Source organism: Siniperca chuatsi, linkage group LG18 (assembly GCF_020085105.1).
Source record: "Siniperca chuatsi isolate FFG_IHB_CAS linkage group LG18, ASM2008510v1, whole genome shotgun sequence".
Classification (NCBI taxonomy): domain Eukaryota; kingdom Metazoa; phylum Chordata; class Actinopteri; order Centrarchiformes; family Sinipercidae; genus Siniperca; species Siniperca chuatsi.
Window position 1 is genome coordinate 2057124 of NC_058059.1, and position 13995 is coordinate 2071118.

The 13995-nt window shown below is 40.7% G+C and overlaps 2 protein-coding genes across 2 annotated transcripts; one reads left to right on the forward strand and one right to left on the reverse strand.

Moving 5' to 3' along the window:
* On the reverse strand, positions 1-2328 carry cryba4 (crystallin, beta A4). Its single transcript, XM_044175050.1, has 6 exons — positions 2254-2328; positions 1546-1589; positions 1019-1137; positions 676-817; positions 421-563; positions 1-240 (listed from the first exon to the last, which is right to left on the reverse strand). The coding sequence occupies exons 2-6, from the start codon at positions 1582-1584 to the stop codon at positions 93-95; spliced, it is 591 nt and encodes a 196-aa protein (XP_044030985.1). The 5' UTR covers positions 1585-1589; positions 2254-2328; the 3' UTR covers positions 1-92.
* Positions 2329-7325: 4997 nt separating this feature from the next.
* crybb1 (crystallin, beta B1) lies at positions 7326-11385 on the forward strand. The gene is made up of 6 exons (XM_044175048.1): positions 7326-7440; positions 7821-7964; positions 8893-9011; positions 9172-9304; positions 10048-10190; positions 10992-11385. Exons 2-6 carry the CDS (start codon positions 7842-7844, stop codon positions 11167-11169), a joined length of 696 nt encoding a protein of 231 aa, XP_044030983.1. The 5' UTR covers positions 7326-7440; positions 7821-7841; the 3' UTR covers positions 11170-11385.
* The last annotated feature ends 2610 nt before the right edge of the window (positions 11386-13995 follow it).

The following is a 13995-nucleotide window of genomic DNA, read 5'->3' on the forward strand; positions in this document are numbered from 1 at the left end:
TAAGGTTTAAGAAAGACAGTTTATTCAGCACTGGGAGGCAGCAGGGGTCAAAGGTAAAGGGTCACATGGGCGAAAGGGTTTGGAGTAAGTTGTTACTGCTGAATACGGCGGATGGACTGGATCTGAGGGGTCTGGCAGTGGGAGCCAAACTCCCTGAAGTGTTTGAACTCCCCACAGTGACGATCACACTCCATGATATACTGGTATCCACGATAACCAGGGTACTGGTAGCACACAAATCTGTTGAGAAATCACAGAGAGAGAAAGAGGGGGGGGAGGAAGTACAGATGAAATGTTGCAAAAGATTGTTGTTGTGAAAGTCTGACCGGGATTATTTCTGAACGGCTGAAAAAAATAGGTGCATAGGAAATAGAAATGTGGAAGTAAAGGAGAAGCTGTAAAGCAGATGGGGACACTCACGCTCCAGACTGGATCCTGAGAGAGCCAACTTCATTGTTGCACCAGCCCATGGCCTGCAGGGAGGGGTAATCGTCGCTAAGCTCACCCTTACGGCCCAGGAAGTTCTCACGCTCATAGATAGTCATACGACACTCTCTGTGGTTCTGGGGAAACAAAAGAACAAACAATACATATGAGTTGTTTTTCCAGTCAAATCGACACAAAAAAGACCAACGAAAGAAGAAAAGGTGAGAAAGTAATCCATGTTTAACTTACAGCACAGGCAATAGGTCTGAAGGAGGTCATCCTCTCAATGTGATAGGCATTGCTGCCACCGAAAGCATCACACTGGGGGTACTCTCCCCTCTCCAGCACAAACTGCTGTCCCTGGTAGGAGGCGTGCTCATAACCCACCCAGCTGTGGAAAAGCAAGGGAAGAGACTCTGCGTTAATAATGATCACTTTCTCATGACTTTTGTCTCTGTCAAAGCCACATAGCCTGTTAATGTCAGGGCACGTTAACCTTAGTTTTACTTTTTTTATTTTGGAGTTTTATGACAGCGACAGAGTTGCATTTTCCACTCCCTTCTGCGGATGTAAAACTATGCTGTTTACTCACGCTCCGCTCTCCACCCTGAGGGAGCGCACAGTCTCGAAGCCAAACTCCATCACGTTGCAGCACTCAGAGGTGAACTCATGGCGACGGCCCTGGAAGCACTCCTCGTCGAAGACAATGATCTGACGGGGAAATGCAGACGTGTAAAAGAGGCATATGGATACAGAACCACATAGAAACACACAAAAAAAATATACAATTTGATGTAAGAAATCAATTCAGCAGTTTAATTTAGTCATAAAATTCAGTTAGTTGTGATTGTTAAATGCACCAAATTGGGAGAAAGTGTTCTTTTAGCATTAGGATTATGATAAAGAAGGCTAAAGGTTTTTATAGTGTCCTAACATGGTCTGCGTTTATTCTGTTCTCTGCTAGGAAAGAAATGGCAGCTGGGCCCCGAGAGCTGGTGATAAACCGTCAGTGGAGACGTTTTAATGGAGACAGCCGGTCACATCTCAGGGGAAACTTTCAGGTTGAAAAGCCCTCCAGCGAGGTGATGTATGAATCTGTGTTTCCATCTGCAGACTCACCTTCCAGTGGCCGGAGAACTTGGTGCAATGGTGAGTCATCTTGTCTGCAAGAGAAAAAAAACATAAGATGGCTGAAAGGGACCTTCAGTAAAGAGATTACAGTGAGGACAGCTAAGACTTTGTGCGCATAGTCTGAGAGGTTAGCTAAACATGCATTCAATTCTGATGCAGGAAAAAAAAGGTTCAGCATCAAAGAAATGCACAAATTGGCAGTTAAAACATGCAAAGTAATCCAAAAACAGCACAACAGGAGAGCCTCTATTATAAACCTTTCATCACAACAACTTCACTGCTGCTATACAGCTCGTTAAATGGCCTATTCAACAGCAACAGTGTGCGTTTCAGAAGGTTGAAAAGCACCAGCAACACAATGTCCTGGATACTGGAATCGGCCCATAGTTCCCAGACTGAAAGCACCAGCGTCTATTTATAGTTCCTACACAGAGCTGAAGAGGGTCAAAGAAGCCACTTCTTTCTCCCACCCGTTCTATCTCTTTATCTTATTTTCTGCCCATTTCCTCTCTGCTGCTGCTACTGAGATTTTCCACCACTGTTTATCTTACCCACTGGGCGCAGTGACGGCCTTTGGGCCCTGGAGCCCGGATGGCTCCGGTGTTGGGGGATTTTTGTGAGTGTGGATATGGGGGCCTGCTGTACCCAGGCTATGCTGCCCTGGCTGTGCTGGCTGGGTGAGGGACAGGGACTCACCTTGCTTTGATGCCCTTGGGTTGTCCTGCCGTGAGAGTGAGAGTAGCCACGCGCCCCCACCCTTTTAAAGCCTCCCCTGGCAAGGGGCCATGCTGAAAGCCCCGGCTCAGCAGCGGGGAGGGGCTTGTCTTTGTACCCCCCGACAAAAGCGTGGTTAATCTGTGGAGGGGCAGAAGTGCAGACACCACATTATCACCCTGGGCAGTGGACATGGAGACACAGGAATATAAGAGAAGCAAGATACAGTGAGAGTCGCCAAGAAAATCCTGAGGGCCAAGCACAACCCCCCCCACCTCCACCCCCACCCCCACCCCCCGTTTGGGAGATGGAGCGAAACGACGCAGCTGAAAGCAATTTTCACTGTTTATTTAAATCTAGGGCTGCAACAATTTGTTATTTTTATTGTAGATTAATATGATTAATTGATTCATTGTTTTTTCCATAAAATGTCAGAAACTAGTGAAAAATGCCCATTAGAATTTCTCAGAGCCAAATATACACAGTTTACATGTGACAGAGAAAAGCATCCTCACGTGTCTGAAAACAGGAACCAAAGAATGATTATTAGATTATCAAAATATCAGCAGATTACAACAGTCTATTGATCGACTAATTGATTGATAAACTACTCATTTCAGCTCTATTCTCTCCCTTTAATGTCACTTCTTGCCTCACCTGCTCAGGTATCTACATGTTTGACAACATGAATACAGACTCACAGACGAGTCGGTAATGTTTAGTCAAGGAGACGGGATTTTCGGTGCAGATAGCGCTGCTTATGAAACAGGACAGCATGTGTGCAAGCAGAAGTATAAACAACATACAGGAAGTTGTTTATCCAGACATTTGGTGTAGCAGCACTACATGAACACTCCCTTTGATGACTCTGATAGGCTGCCGTACCACAGTGCTTTATAACATAAAGTAAAGCTGAACTTCCGCATTTTAAAAAATGTTTTTTTAAGAGTTGTAGCAAACATCTTTGGTACTTTATGATTACACAATTACATCTGTGCTCGAAGAGTTTTATTACGTCGCTGCATTCAGTTTTCAAAGTCACGCCTAATTCTCCTTATCACACAATATAATAGCCACTTTGACATTTGTAAAAAGTGTTTAAACACGTTTAACCAAGAGGTCGTGGTGTATAAAACGATGTTATCTTCTGCTGCTAGCCGTGTGTGTGTGTGTGTGTGTGTGTGTGTGTGTGTGAGAGAGAGTGACTGCTTACATAATCAACCAGTTGTAAACAAGAGAGCAGAGGCAGTGGCTGGGCAGCACGACTTTCTAAACAACAGCTTTATTTCCTGTGAGCCCGAAGGAATTTAAGCACAGAACCTGTATTTCAGCCACTTCTGGGTGTAATTTATTACTTAAAATTCTTATATGCGATAACAGACACGTTTGACCTGAGCGAATTACCCTGTAAAGGGATATTTCCTTTAAAATATCAAATAAAACTCAAGAAATGATTCATATACTGATATTTTTGTCGACTTATTGTGATTCTGTGTCGTATCAGAAAGAAGAAAGCAGCCAGAGGAGGGTGGAGATCAGTACTTAGGTGCAACAACTGGCCTAGTTAGCTGTCACAGTCAGAAGTGCACCGACAGGATAGTTAAACATTGAAAGCAGAGATAGGGAAAGGTCACGGGTTGTAGTTTTAGCCACAAATCAGATTCCATCGTGGCTTGGTCACCAAAAAGGACAGATTTCATGTCTCGCAAACGTGCTTTTGGAGGAGGGAATGTAATCAGAAGAGGAACTGTAAGGAATTAACAGTATTGATGAAGAGGTGGAAACACGGGAGAGGCCTGAAGGGCTCCTGCCGATAGCCGCAGAGCGCCATCGTTGTCCAGAAACTGTTAAATCACATCAGCGAGCCGCTCTGTTGCACTGGGCGACATGTTCCTTCATCACCATGAACACACACACTGTAGTTTATTCTGACTCAGTCCCACACACACCGTCCTGCTGCCCCAAACACTAACTACAGCACCACACGTGGATTCATCCGCCGCTGGAAATAGTCCCCAACAAATGCACTGTTTCCTCCTGTTTGAGTAACGTTTGCTAAAACATACAGCGCCAAGCTGTTTTAGGAAATTACTGAGCCTTTTTTAAACATTAAACTCTGTATTTGTTAGCCAACATAAGACACCGGTCACACCAGACCAAGCAAGACTAGCAGCAAAACGCCTGAGCGTATTGAACTGAACGAGGGCGTGCTTTGACGACTTATGTCTTCAGTAGGAACCAAAGACAGGAAGTCAGAAAGTACTGAGAGACGGACTAACATGTTGTTGTTGTTATTTATCGATAACAACAATTTTGAATATCATCAGCCTTGTCCTTTAACAAAAGATATATTAAATGTTAAACTAAAGCACCTGTACAAGACTTTTCCTTAAATCAAATCATCTAAAATTGGCAACATTTTGATTTAAATCAGGGACCATTTCATCCGATCTATCTGAAAGAATAAATGAGCAAGATTATGTGTGTATCCGGATACATTGCAGTCTGTCAGGAGTAGTTTTTGATACTCGGTGCAACGGACACATTTCGCCCAAAAAAAGTGCTGAGGTTTGATCCCCAGCCACAGAATGCAATGGGAACCACACAGATTACACAGCAGGATAAATTCACACCTAATCCGCACATATCAAACCGTTTAATCCTGCTTCCATAGGGGAAATCATCACTTCGGAGGTGAAATAATCCAAATAAAATCCGGCTGTAATCCAAAAATTATCATCAACAACAACAACAACGACCTTTATTTCACTTCTAAAGACCGACGAAGAGTATCCTCATTCACAGTGCTGCTGTAATTATGGTGGAGTGACGTTTGCAGTTCAGTGAAATCAGTAACTTTTGAAAGGAAACTCTATCTCTTACAAATGAAAAGTTAAATTCATAAGCAATAAAACACAGTTCAGTTCAATACGCTCAGGAGTTTTGCTGCTACAGTCTTACGTGGTCTGGTATGACGGTAGTTTATGTTGGCTAACGTTAGCTAATGTTAGCAAACTTCAGATAGATATTACTGTAAGTGACATTACCGAGTCAGTTTGTGGACGTTATGACTTTTCTCTACTTATGCTACTGTTGTGCTCTTTTGTTTTATTGACTTTTGAATGTAATGTCTTCTTGATCCTTAACTTTAAGTTATTTGCTTGTTTTCTCCTTTAGTTTTATTGTCTTTTAAACGTAATTTTAATCTTATTTTTAATGTATTCCTGTTCTTAACAACTAACAAATTCATTTGTTGGTTTGTTTAGTTTGTTTTATTTACTCTGTATGTTCTTCTTGTTTGTTTCATTGTTCTTCTTGTGTGTTTTTTGTTTGCTTTTATTGTTTTTATTCTTCGTGCTCCTCCTTGCTTGCTTTTGTTTTTGCCTGTGTTTTCTGTAAAGCACTTTGGGTATGAAATGTGCTATTTAAATAAATTTGCCTTGCCTTTGCCTGCTGTTACACTATAATTTAGCATTGAACATTCTGTCATTTGGGGCCACAGTCGCTGCTTTTCTGCAAAAGTTCCATAAACTTCCTTTCCGAGGAAAGGAACAGGAAAAGATTGATTCCACGCTCATGTCTGTGTGTTATGTACATACTGTAGCTGGAGCCTGGAGGCAATTAGCCTAGCTTAGCATAAAGACTGGAAGCAGGGGAGAAAACTGTGGTTTTAAGGGGAGTTATGTATTGTAACTATTTCTTAACAAACAGCACTTCCTGTCATCACAGTGAGGTTTGCAGGTGGTTGATGTACACAGAACTGTTGGGTGGATGGATACACCGTTAGACAGTTGTTTTGTTTTTTTGAAATGTCTGTGTACGGATTAAACAAATAAGATATGTCCGTGTTAATTTGTCAGCTTTAAGGGTCCCATCACACGTCAGTAAAGTGAAGCTGCACAAATATTTCACATCCATTTAAACTTTGCTAAACTTTGACATGCAAATTTGTGCTGTTGACTAACAGAAAACCGCCTTTAAGGGAAGTCCAAAAGAAAGCTTGTAGTTTATTAGCTGTTAGCTATTCGATGGTACAAATAAGTCTTTTCAATTAACTGTGTGAACTTATTGTCTTATTAGCGACCGAGCTAATGAGCTTGCATCGTGACAGTTAGCGATCTTGCTAGACCTGGACGCTTTTTTCTCCCATCATTAACTCATATATAATTAAATTATGTTCAGTCCTGAGAACGAAATGCCGGGCGGAGTAAACAGCGAAGTACAGAGAAAATAGAAAGAGGCTCAGAGAGATATTGTAACTGATTAGCCGACTTCCCGGATGGCTAGTGTGTTAGCGGTTAGCTCACTTACTAAAGCCTACTGTGTCATCACCAAGCCTCTAGTGGCGCCTATATTCAGTAAGGATGCACAGATACATTTCGCTGTTTCCTCCCGCTTCCAGTTTTCATGCTATGTTACGCTAACCGCCTCCTGACTCCAGCTCTGTACCAAACACACAGACATGAGACTGATATCAATATTCTCCTCTAACCCTCGGAAGTGAAGCAAATAGGCATAATTCCCAAAATGTAGAACAATTTCTTGTAGACTGATAGTTTGCCCAACCTGTGGATTAGTTAAAACTCTAAATAACAGCATTGTTGTGTGTTCTTTTAAATGTTCCTCATAAGGTTTAAACTGTGACATAAAGAGTGAAAGCAAGACAGATGTGCTTATCGCCTGTTTCCTATATTACGTTCTTGTTGTGGTTCCTCGAAACCAAGAAGCGGTATGGTTCAAATGAAAGGATGGTTTAAAATAGGGAGTCTTTGTTTTCGGAGAATATGTTGTATTTTTGTGTGTGCCTGTGTAGGTGATAGAGAGGAGGGATTATCTCTTTGTGCCCTCTGGATCTGTGCATTCCTCCTCTCTACATGCAACTATAGCTCACAGCCCTACAGCCCCAACACATGGGGAAAATGCCTTGGTCAGTGGTTTCCTTTGATAGTAAAATGCTTACAGGCAGGCCAGGGGGGCCGGCGGCATTTCTAGGCTGTGCAATGACCCGGTGGCTTTGGCACGGGCCAACTGTGATGACGAGAGGTTTTCTATTGTGCTGTGAGCCTCTACGTTTGGCCTTTGCCAGAGTATAAAAGCTTGGGTTGAGCGTTGAAGGGACCAGCACGAGCCAGCCTCCCTCACACGGCACTGCAAGCTGTACTAACGCAGGTAAGGACACACAGACACGGACATACACACCAGAACATCCATCACAGTGCAGCGGGACAACCACACATCCAGAGCCAGGGGCCCGCTCCCTGCCCACCACACCCAGGCAAACCACCCTCAGCCTGGGGAAAGGCCCAAACAGAAGTCCAGGGCCTAAATGAGCCTCCCACATAAACAACAGACTTGTGCTTTATTCCAAATCCCATAAACATACCTACCTACCACCCCTCTGTCAATGTTAACACATCAACTGGGCCACGCTGAACCTCCATTTCTACTTCACTTCTCCTTCCCTTTCGCTTTCTCCTCTGCAGTCCTGTCATTTCCATTTACACCTCTATTTCTGTTCACCCCCTTGTCTTCCTCCATCTCTCACCCAGACTCTCCTGAAGCCCCTCACCATGTCTCAGACCGCCAAGTCCGCCTCCAGCCAGGGCACCGATGCCAAGGACAAGGGTGCCCCAGCTCCAGCTGCCTCCAGCAAGGCCACCAAGACCGGCGAGCCCGGCATGGGATCCTACAGAGTGAGTCACTGCAGCGTTAGACATCTGCACAAACTGCTTTTACAGAGTCTGAGCAAGCTGTGCTATTTAAAGGGCCAGTTCACGCAAATTACAAAGAAAACAAATCCTCTCATCTAGCCATGCAGATAGTTTTGGTTTTATTTACCCAGGTTTTGAGATATCCGATGAGATTTCTGAGGTCTATAGATTATTAGAGTAAGAGTAAGCAGGACATTGTTTCTGGAGAGACACAGTGCTGATGAATTTTTCAAATTTTGATGCTTTTTATGCACCATAAATAATATTCACCCTCCCTGTGTTGGGGTCGTGGCAAAAGGGGATTTGAGTGAACAGACCCTTTAAAGGCAGGTTTTCATTCTTGTTATTGGCTTGACATTGTTGGATTAGTCTCCTTTGATTCAAATGAATTAATGAAGTGGATTTAACAGTGGTGGAAGTACAGTAACAATACCACATGTGTAAAAAATACTTTACATTATATTATTAGGATATTATTATTATTATATTATACTTTTTTGAAATGATTGGTTTATTAACATACAAGCAGCCTTTTAATGCTGTAGCTGGCCAAGGTGGAGCTACATTAAACTACTTTATATACTACTTTATATCCTTTATATACTGGGTTATCTACAACACTACCAGAATATTTTATCTCTTTATGTTTTTTATTAATAAAAGCTTAATCTGCAAAGTCGCCAGTAACTACAGCTGTCAAATACATGCAGTGGAGTAAAAAGTATCCTAATACAGGTTCACGAGTCGTGTTTTAATGGAATATTTCGACAGTTTCTCTCTATGTAGCAGGTATTGCTGCTCAAGCCAAGCCACAGTTATTTCCCTGGGTCTGTAGGTTCATGTTATTACTCTGGGGATGATGCTTGTTGTCCCGCCCGCTGGTGTAACTTGTGATACCTCCTCTGTGCAGATCATGATGTTCGACCAGGAGAACTTCCAGGGCAGGATGATCGAGGTCCAGAATGAGTGTATGAACGTGTGTGACCGTGGCATGGATAGAGTGCGTAGTATCATTGTGGAGTGCGGCCCGTAAGTGGACACACAAACCTGATTTAAGCGGCGACAGTCAAACAAACTCTATATTCTCTCTGTTCACATGTATTTTACCGTTATCTTTCCTCTAATTCCTCTCTCCTGTCCTCTCCCCCCCCTTGTGCCCCCCCTGTGCCCGGCGGACCCCCTTCTCCAGCTTTGTTGCCTTTGAGCAGACTAACTTCCGTGGGGAGATGTTCATCCTGGAGAAGGGAGAGTATCCTCGCTGGGATACCTGGAGCAACTCCTACCGCAGTGACTGCCTCATGTCCCTCAGGCCCATCCGCATGGTAACAGTGAAACCAGACTGTATATATTATCTTACATATGAATTATTAAATTGCTTCCTTTAGTCAGTAAGAGATGGAAGCCAAAGACATTTAATTTACTATCATACATGACGAAGAAAAGCAGCACATCATCACATTTGAGAAACTGGAACCAGTGATTAGCTCCTGATTAATTTTCGGTCCATGGACTAATCGATTAATCGAAACAAATTGTTTCACCTCCTGAGACAACTTAGATCCTTACCTCAAATGTTAGGTTTGGTCTGAGCAAAGGTTCTGTTTTTACCTAAATGAAAAGGATTTATCCTTTTTAGAACATTTTAAACTCAGCTCTGCTTTGTCTAAATTCTTAGCACTCGAAGTTTCACACGCTAGTATTATGTTTAGCATGTTAGCATTTTTATGTTAGCATTAATCTCAGCTGACAAAGATTCAGTCTTCGTGAGCTGAAGTATTGGACAAGTATAGAGTCTGACCTGATGGTGGCGCTAGATGAAAAGTCAGAGGATATGAAAGTCATTAGGATTCATCATCTGGACGCCACAAAAGTCTGCACACCAAATTTCACGGCAGTCCATCCGATAGATGCCGAGATATTTCACATTTCCTTACAACCAACGCTGCCACCCTTAGAGCAGGATTACAAAAATGACACAAAAACAGGAATATAACTCATGTGCATGTAGATGATGTAGCATAAAGACTAACTCTTAATGTCCCCGTGCCTCATGTCCTCCCTGCAGGACAGCCTGGAGCACAAGATCTGCCTGTATGAGCTCTCTGACTTCAAGGGCAACAAGATGGAGATCCAGGAGGATGATGTGCCCACCCTGTGGGCGCATGGCTTCTGCGACAGAGTGGGCAGCGTGAGGGTGCCAGGAGGAGCGTGAGTACACACAAACCCGCACTTGAATAGCTTTAGATGACGATATGAATGAATTCGGCAAAGGATCGAGACTTGTTTTTTTTTTTTTTTTAGATGCGTGACAGCGAGAAAAGACTTACAGTCATACAGGCTGGGAGCAAATCTATCTGCTCATTTTTCATATATAACTAAAGTGGAGGCTCTGTGCTGCAAATATTGTTTTGGACGTAGCTTCAGAGGAAGCCACAGGCCTCCAGAGTTTCACTACAGTGTAGTTATTCATAAAAAGTAGGGTGACATGTCATCACAAGGCTTAAAGCTGACTGCGTGGTGTTTTGTTCGTCTACAAATGTGTATTTTTAGCCAGGAATTTTTATTCCAAGTCTCACAGTGAAATAAACATCTAAAAGAACACTAGAACCTCCTCGGTGACCACTAGAACTTCTTAAAAGAACCGTAGAACCTCTTCAGTGACCGCAGACCCTCTTAAAGGACTTCTGGATTTCTAGAACCTCCTAAAATACCACTAGAGCCTTCTACGGGACCCCTGGGACCTCCTCAGGGGCCTCTATAACCTCCTAAAAGGACCCCTAGAATCTTAATGACCACTAAACCACCTAAAGGACTTCTAGAACCTCCTAAAGGACCCCTAAAACCTCCTCGGTGACCTCTAGAACCTCCTGAATGACCACAAAAACCAATAAATCTAACTAAGTCATTATAAACCATTGCAAACTATGGGATTCAAATACCCGTGTGTAATATTAAAGTGATACTGACGCTCAGCATTAACTGTCCCCACCCTCTCCGTGTGTCTCTCAGGTGGGTGGGTTACCAGTACCCCGGATACAGAGGCTACCAGTACCTGTTTGAGTGCGGTGACTACAGACACTACAATGACTTCTGCGCCTTCCAGCCCCAGATCCAGTCCATGCGTCGTATTAGGGACATGCAGTTCCACCAGAGGGGATGCTTCACCTTCACCTCCGCCAGCAAGTGAATGACACCTGCAGGCCGTCTGGTGCTGCCGTAGCCATGCAGCCCACTCAGCTTTTTATTTCTCCAAACTCCCCCCTTTTCTCCCAGTCCTTTCCAAAATCATCCACCACCATCGCTCCATCTCAGAGGAAAGACAGAATGAGAGCAAATACACGGGACAACATTAACTGACTTTTTATGGTGCTAAAAAAATAAACATGTTGTGAAAAACCTGAAACCTCCCTGGCTGGATTACCTTTATTCTTTCTACACAAAAATCACTCTAATGTTTGGATAATATCCCCATAGGAATTAATGGTGTGTAGGTGGTTTGTTATGACTATATGAGTTTTTCATATATTTTCATCTCCTAAGGCAGAGCTAGCACTGTAATTGAGGCGTGTTGCTGTTGTAGATTGAGTGCTATTTTTAAATATCCGTTGGTATGCAAAATTATTTTTGTGGCATTTATTTTAAACCTTAAATAATTACACAGTAACAAATGTTTTGCTATATGTACTGTACTTTGTGTAAGGTTACCAGTAATACATGGGATGTGGTCAATATAGTATTACAGACTCACTGTCCAAACTCCAAATATGAATAGTTTTGGGATATCAAAACTATTCATATGTGGCCCAATTTTTTAAATTAAAGATACAGCAACATATAATATCTACATGTATAAGAACAAAAAGAGGAAACGCCAGGTAATTAAATTATGACACTGCACAAATAAACATTAAACATAATGGGGGATAATGCAGGAAGCTCTTTACATTCAGTATAAATAAGTTCATATATATAGAAGGAGAAAAGAAATAAAAGATATACATGTACATTCAACTAATTTCAGTCAATAATCTCAAAGGTTTAAAAAAAAAAAGTTTGGGTCTTTGCTGTTTTCTTTTTTTTGCAAAGAGTTGGACAATGGTGGAAGAAGTATTCAGATCCTTTACTTAAATAAAAGCACCAATACAACAGTGTACAAATACTCTTTTACACATAAAAGTCATGCATTGAAAATCCTACTTAAGTAAAAGTATAGAAGTATTAGCAGCAAAATGTACTTAAAGTATCAAAGTAAAAGTATTCATTCTGCAGTAAAGTGACTGATATCTGTTAGCTAGTTTTAACTACTTTATATTCAGTTAGCTAGTTTTAACAGCTTTATATACAGTTAGCTAGTTTTAACTACTTTATATTCAGTTAGCTAGTTTTAACAGCTTTATATACAGTTAGCTAGTTTTAACTGCTTTATATACAGTTAGCTAGTTTTAACTGCTTTATACAGTTAGCTAGTTTTAACTGCTTTATACAGTTAGCTAGTTTTAACTGCTTTATATACAGTTAGCTAGTTTTAACTACTTTATATACAGTTAGCTAGTTTTAACAGCTTTATATACAGTTAGCTAGTTTTAACTGCTTTATATACTGTTAGCTAGTTTTAACTGCTTTATATACAGTTAGCTAGTTTTAACTGCTTTATATACAGTTAGCTAGTTTTAACTACTTTATATTCAGTTAGCTAGTTTTAACAGCTTTATATACAGTTAGCTAGTTTTAACTACTTTATATACAGTTAGCTAGTTTTAACTGCTTTATATACAGTTAGCTAGTTTTAACTGCTTTATACAGTTAGCTAGTTTTAACTGCTTTATATACAGTTAGCTAGTTTTAACTACTTTATATACAGTTAGCTAGTTTTAACAGCTTTATATACAGTTAGCTAGTTTTAACTGCTTTATATACTGTTAGCTAGTTTTAACTGCTTTATATACAGTTAGCTAGTTTTAACTGCTTTATATACAGTTAGCTAGTTTTAACTGCTTTATACAGTTAGCTAGTTTAAACTGCTTTATATACAGTTAGCTAGTTTTAACTGCTTTATACAGTTAGCTAGTTTTAACTGCTTTATATACAGTTAGCTAGTTTTAACTGCTTTATACACAGTTAGCTAGTTTTAACTACTTTATATACAGTTAGCTAGTTTTAACTACTTTATATGCTGTTGATGAACAAATCTGTTTTCATCAGATTTGTATAAAATAATGCACAAGACATGTAGAATATTTATATTTGATGAAATGGTGCAGCCATAAAAACTATAGTCTTTATCTATTTTTTATTTAACCTTTATTTAACCAGGATAAGGTCCCATTGAGATTCAAAATCTCTTTTTCAAGGGAGTCCTGGCCAAGGCAGCAGCACAAGATAAAATCAATCTTGAGTTTCAATACTACACCAGTCAGTGTAAACATACCGTCAAGATGATACAGAATATACTTGAAGCTGTCAGACAGTGTGGAATAACATTTTTTCTATAGCCAACAGCACAAATTTATCTTTAAAGTCAACAGGTCATCATGTCAGTCAGAGATATTTGACTGTGCAGATGAACTAAAGTCTCATCACATAAAGTATATGAGTCCAGTTTATAGTTAGACAACAAAAGAAATCACTATATCATCTATACATTATTTTAAAATAAATGTATTTTACCTTGCTTGTAAATAAATAATACATTAACAACCAAAACCATTTTCAATTATTTACATCATAGTAGTTATTCCAAAAAGAAACAGAAGGTGGTGTAGTAACTGAGTCTCTGAGAATAATGTTCCTATTACATTTGTTAGTTTCTTTGTGACTTATCAATGGACAATCTTCATCAATATGTTATTGTTATTGTTATTATTTTTGCTTTATTTGCCTTTGGGAGTCTGGCTGCATCATTTGGGATTGCATCAAAAATTGCTGCATAATCTTTTGGCTGACTGGGAAATTCATTAAGAGACATTAATTGAATTGTACAAAAAGTAAAAGTACAGAAAGTGAAATTACTCAT

Bases quoted from the DNA above. Each gene is read 5' to 3' on its own strand.
- crybb1 (XM_044175048.1), top strand. From the start codon at position 7,842: ATGTCTCAGACCGCCAAGTCCGCCTCCAGCCAGGGCACCGATGCCAAG. The intron at 7,965-8,892 runs GTGAGTCACTGC...TCCTCTGTGCAG, and splicing joins CCGGCATGGGATCCTACAGA to ATCATGATGTTCGACCAGGA. The intron at 9,305-10,047 runs GTAACAGTGAAA...TCCTCCCTGCAG, and splicing joins CCCTCAGGCCCATCCGCATG to GACAGCCTGGAGCACAAGAT.
- cryba4 (XM_044175050.1), bottom strand. From the start codon at position 1,584: ATGACTCACCATTGCACCAAGTTCTCCGGCCACTGGAAG. The intron at 818-1,018 runs GTGAGTAAACAG...GCTTTTCCACAG, and splicing joins CTCAGGGTGGAGAGCGGAGC to CTGGGTGGGTTATGAGCACG. The intron at 564-675 runs GTAAGTTAAACA...TTGTTTCCCCAG, and splicing joins TCAGACCTATTGCCTGTGCT to AACCACAGAGAGTGTCGTAT.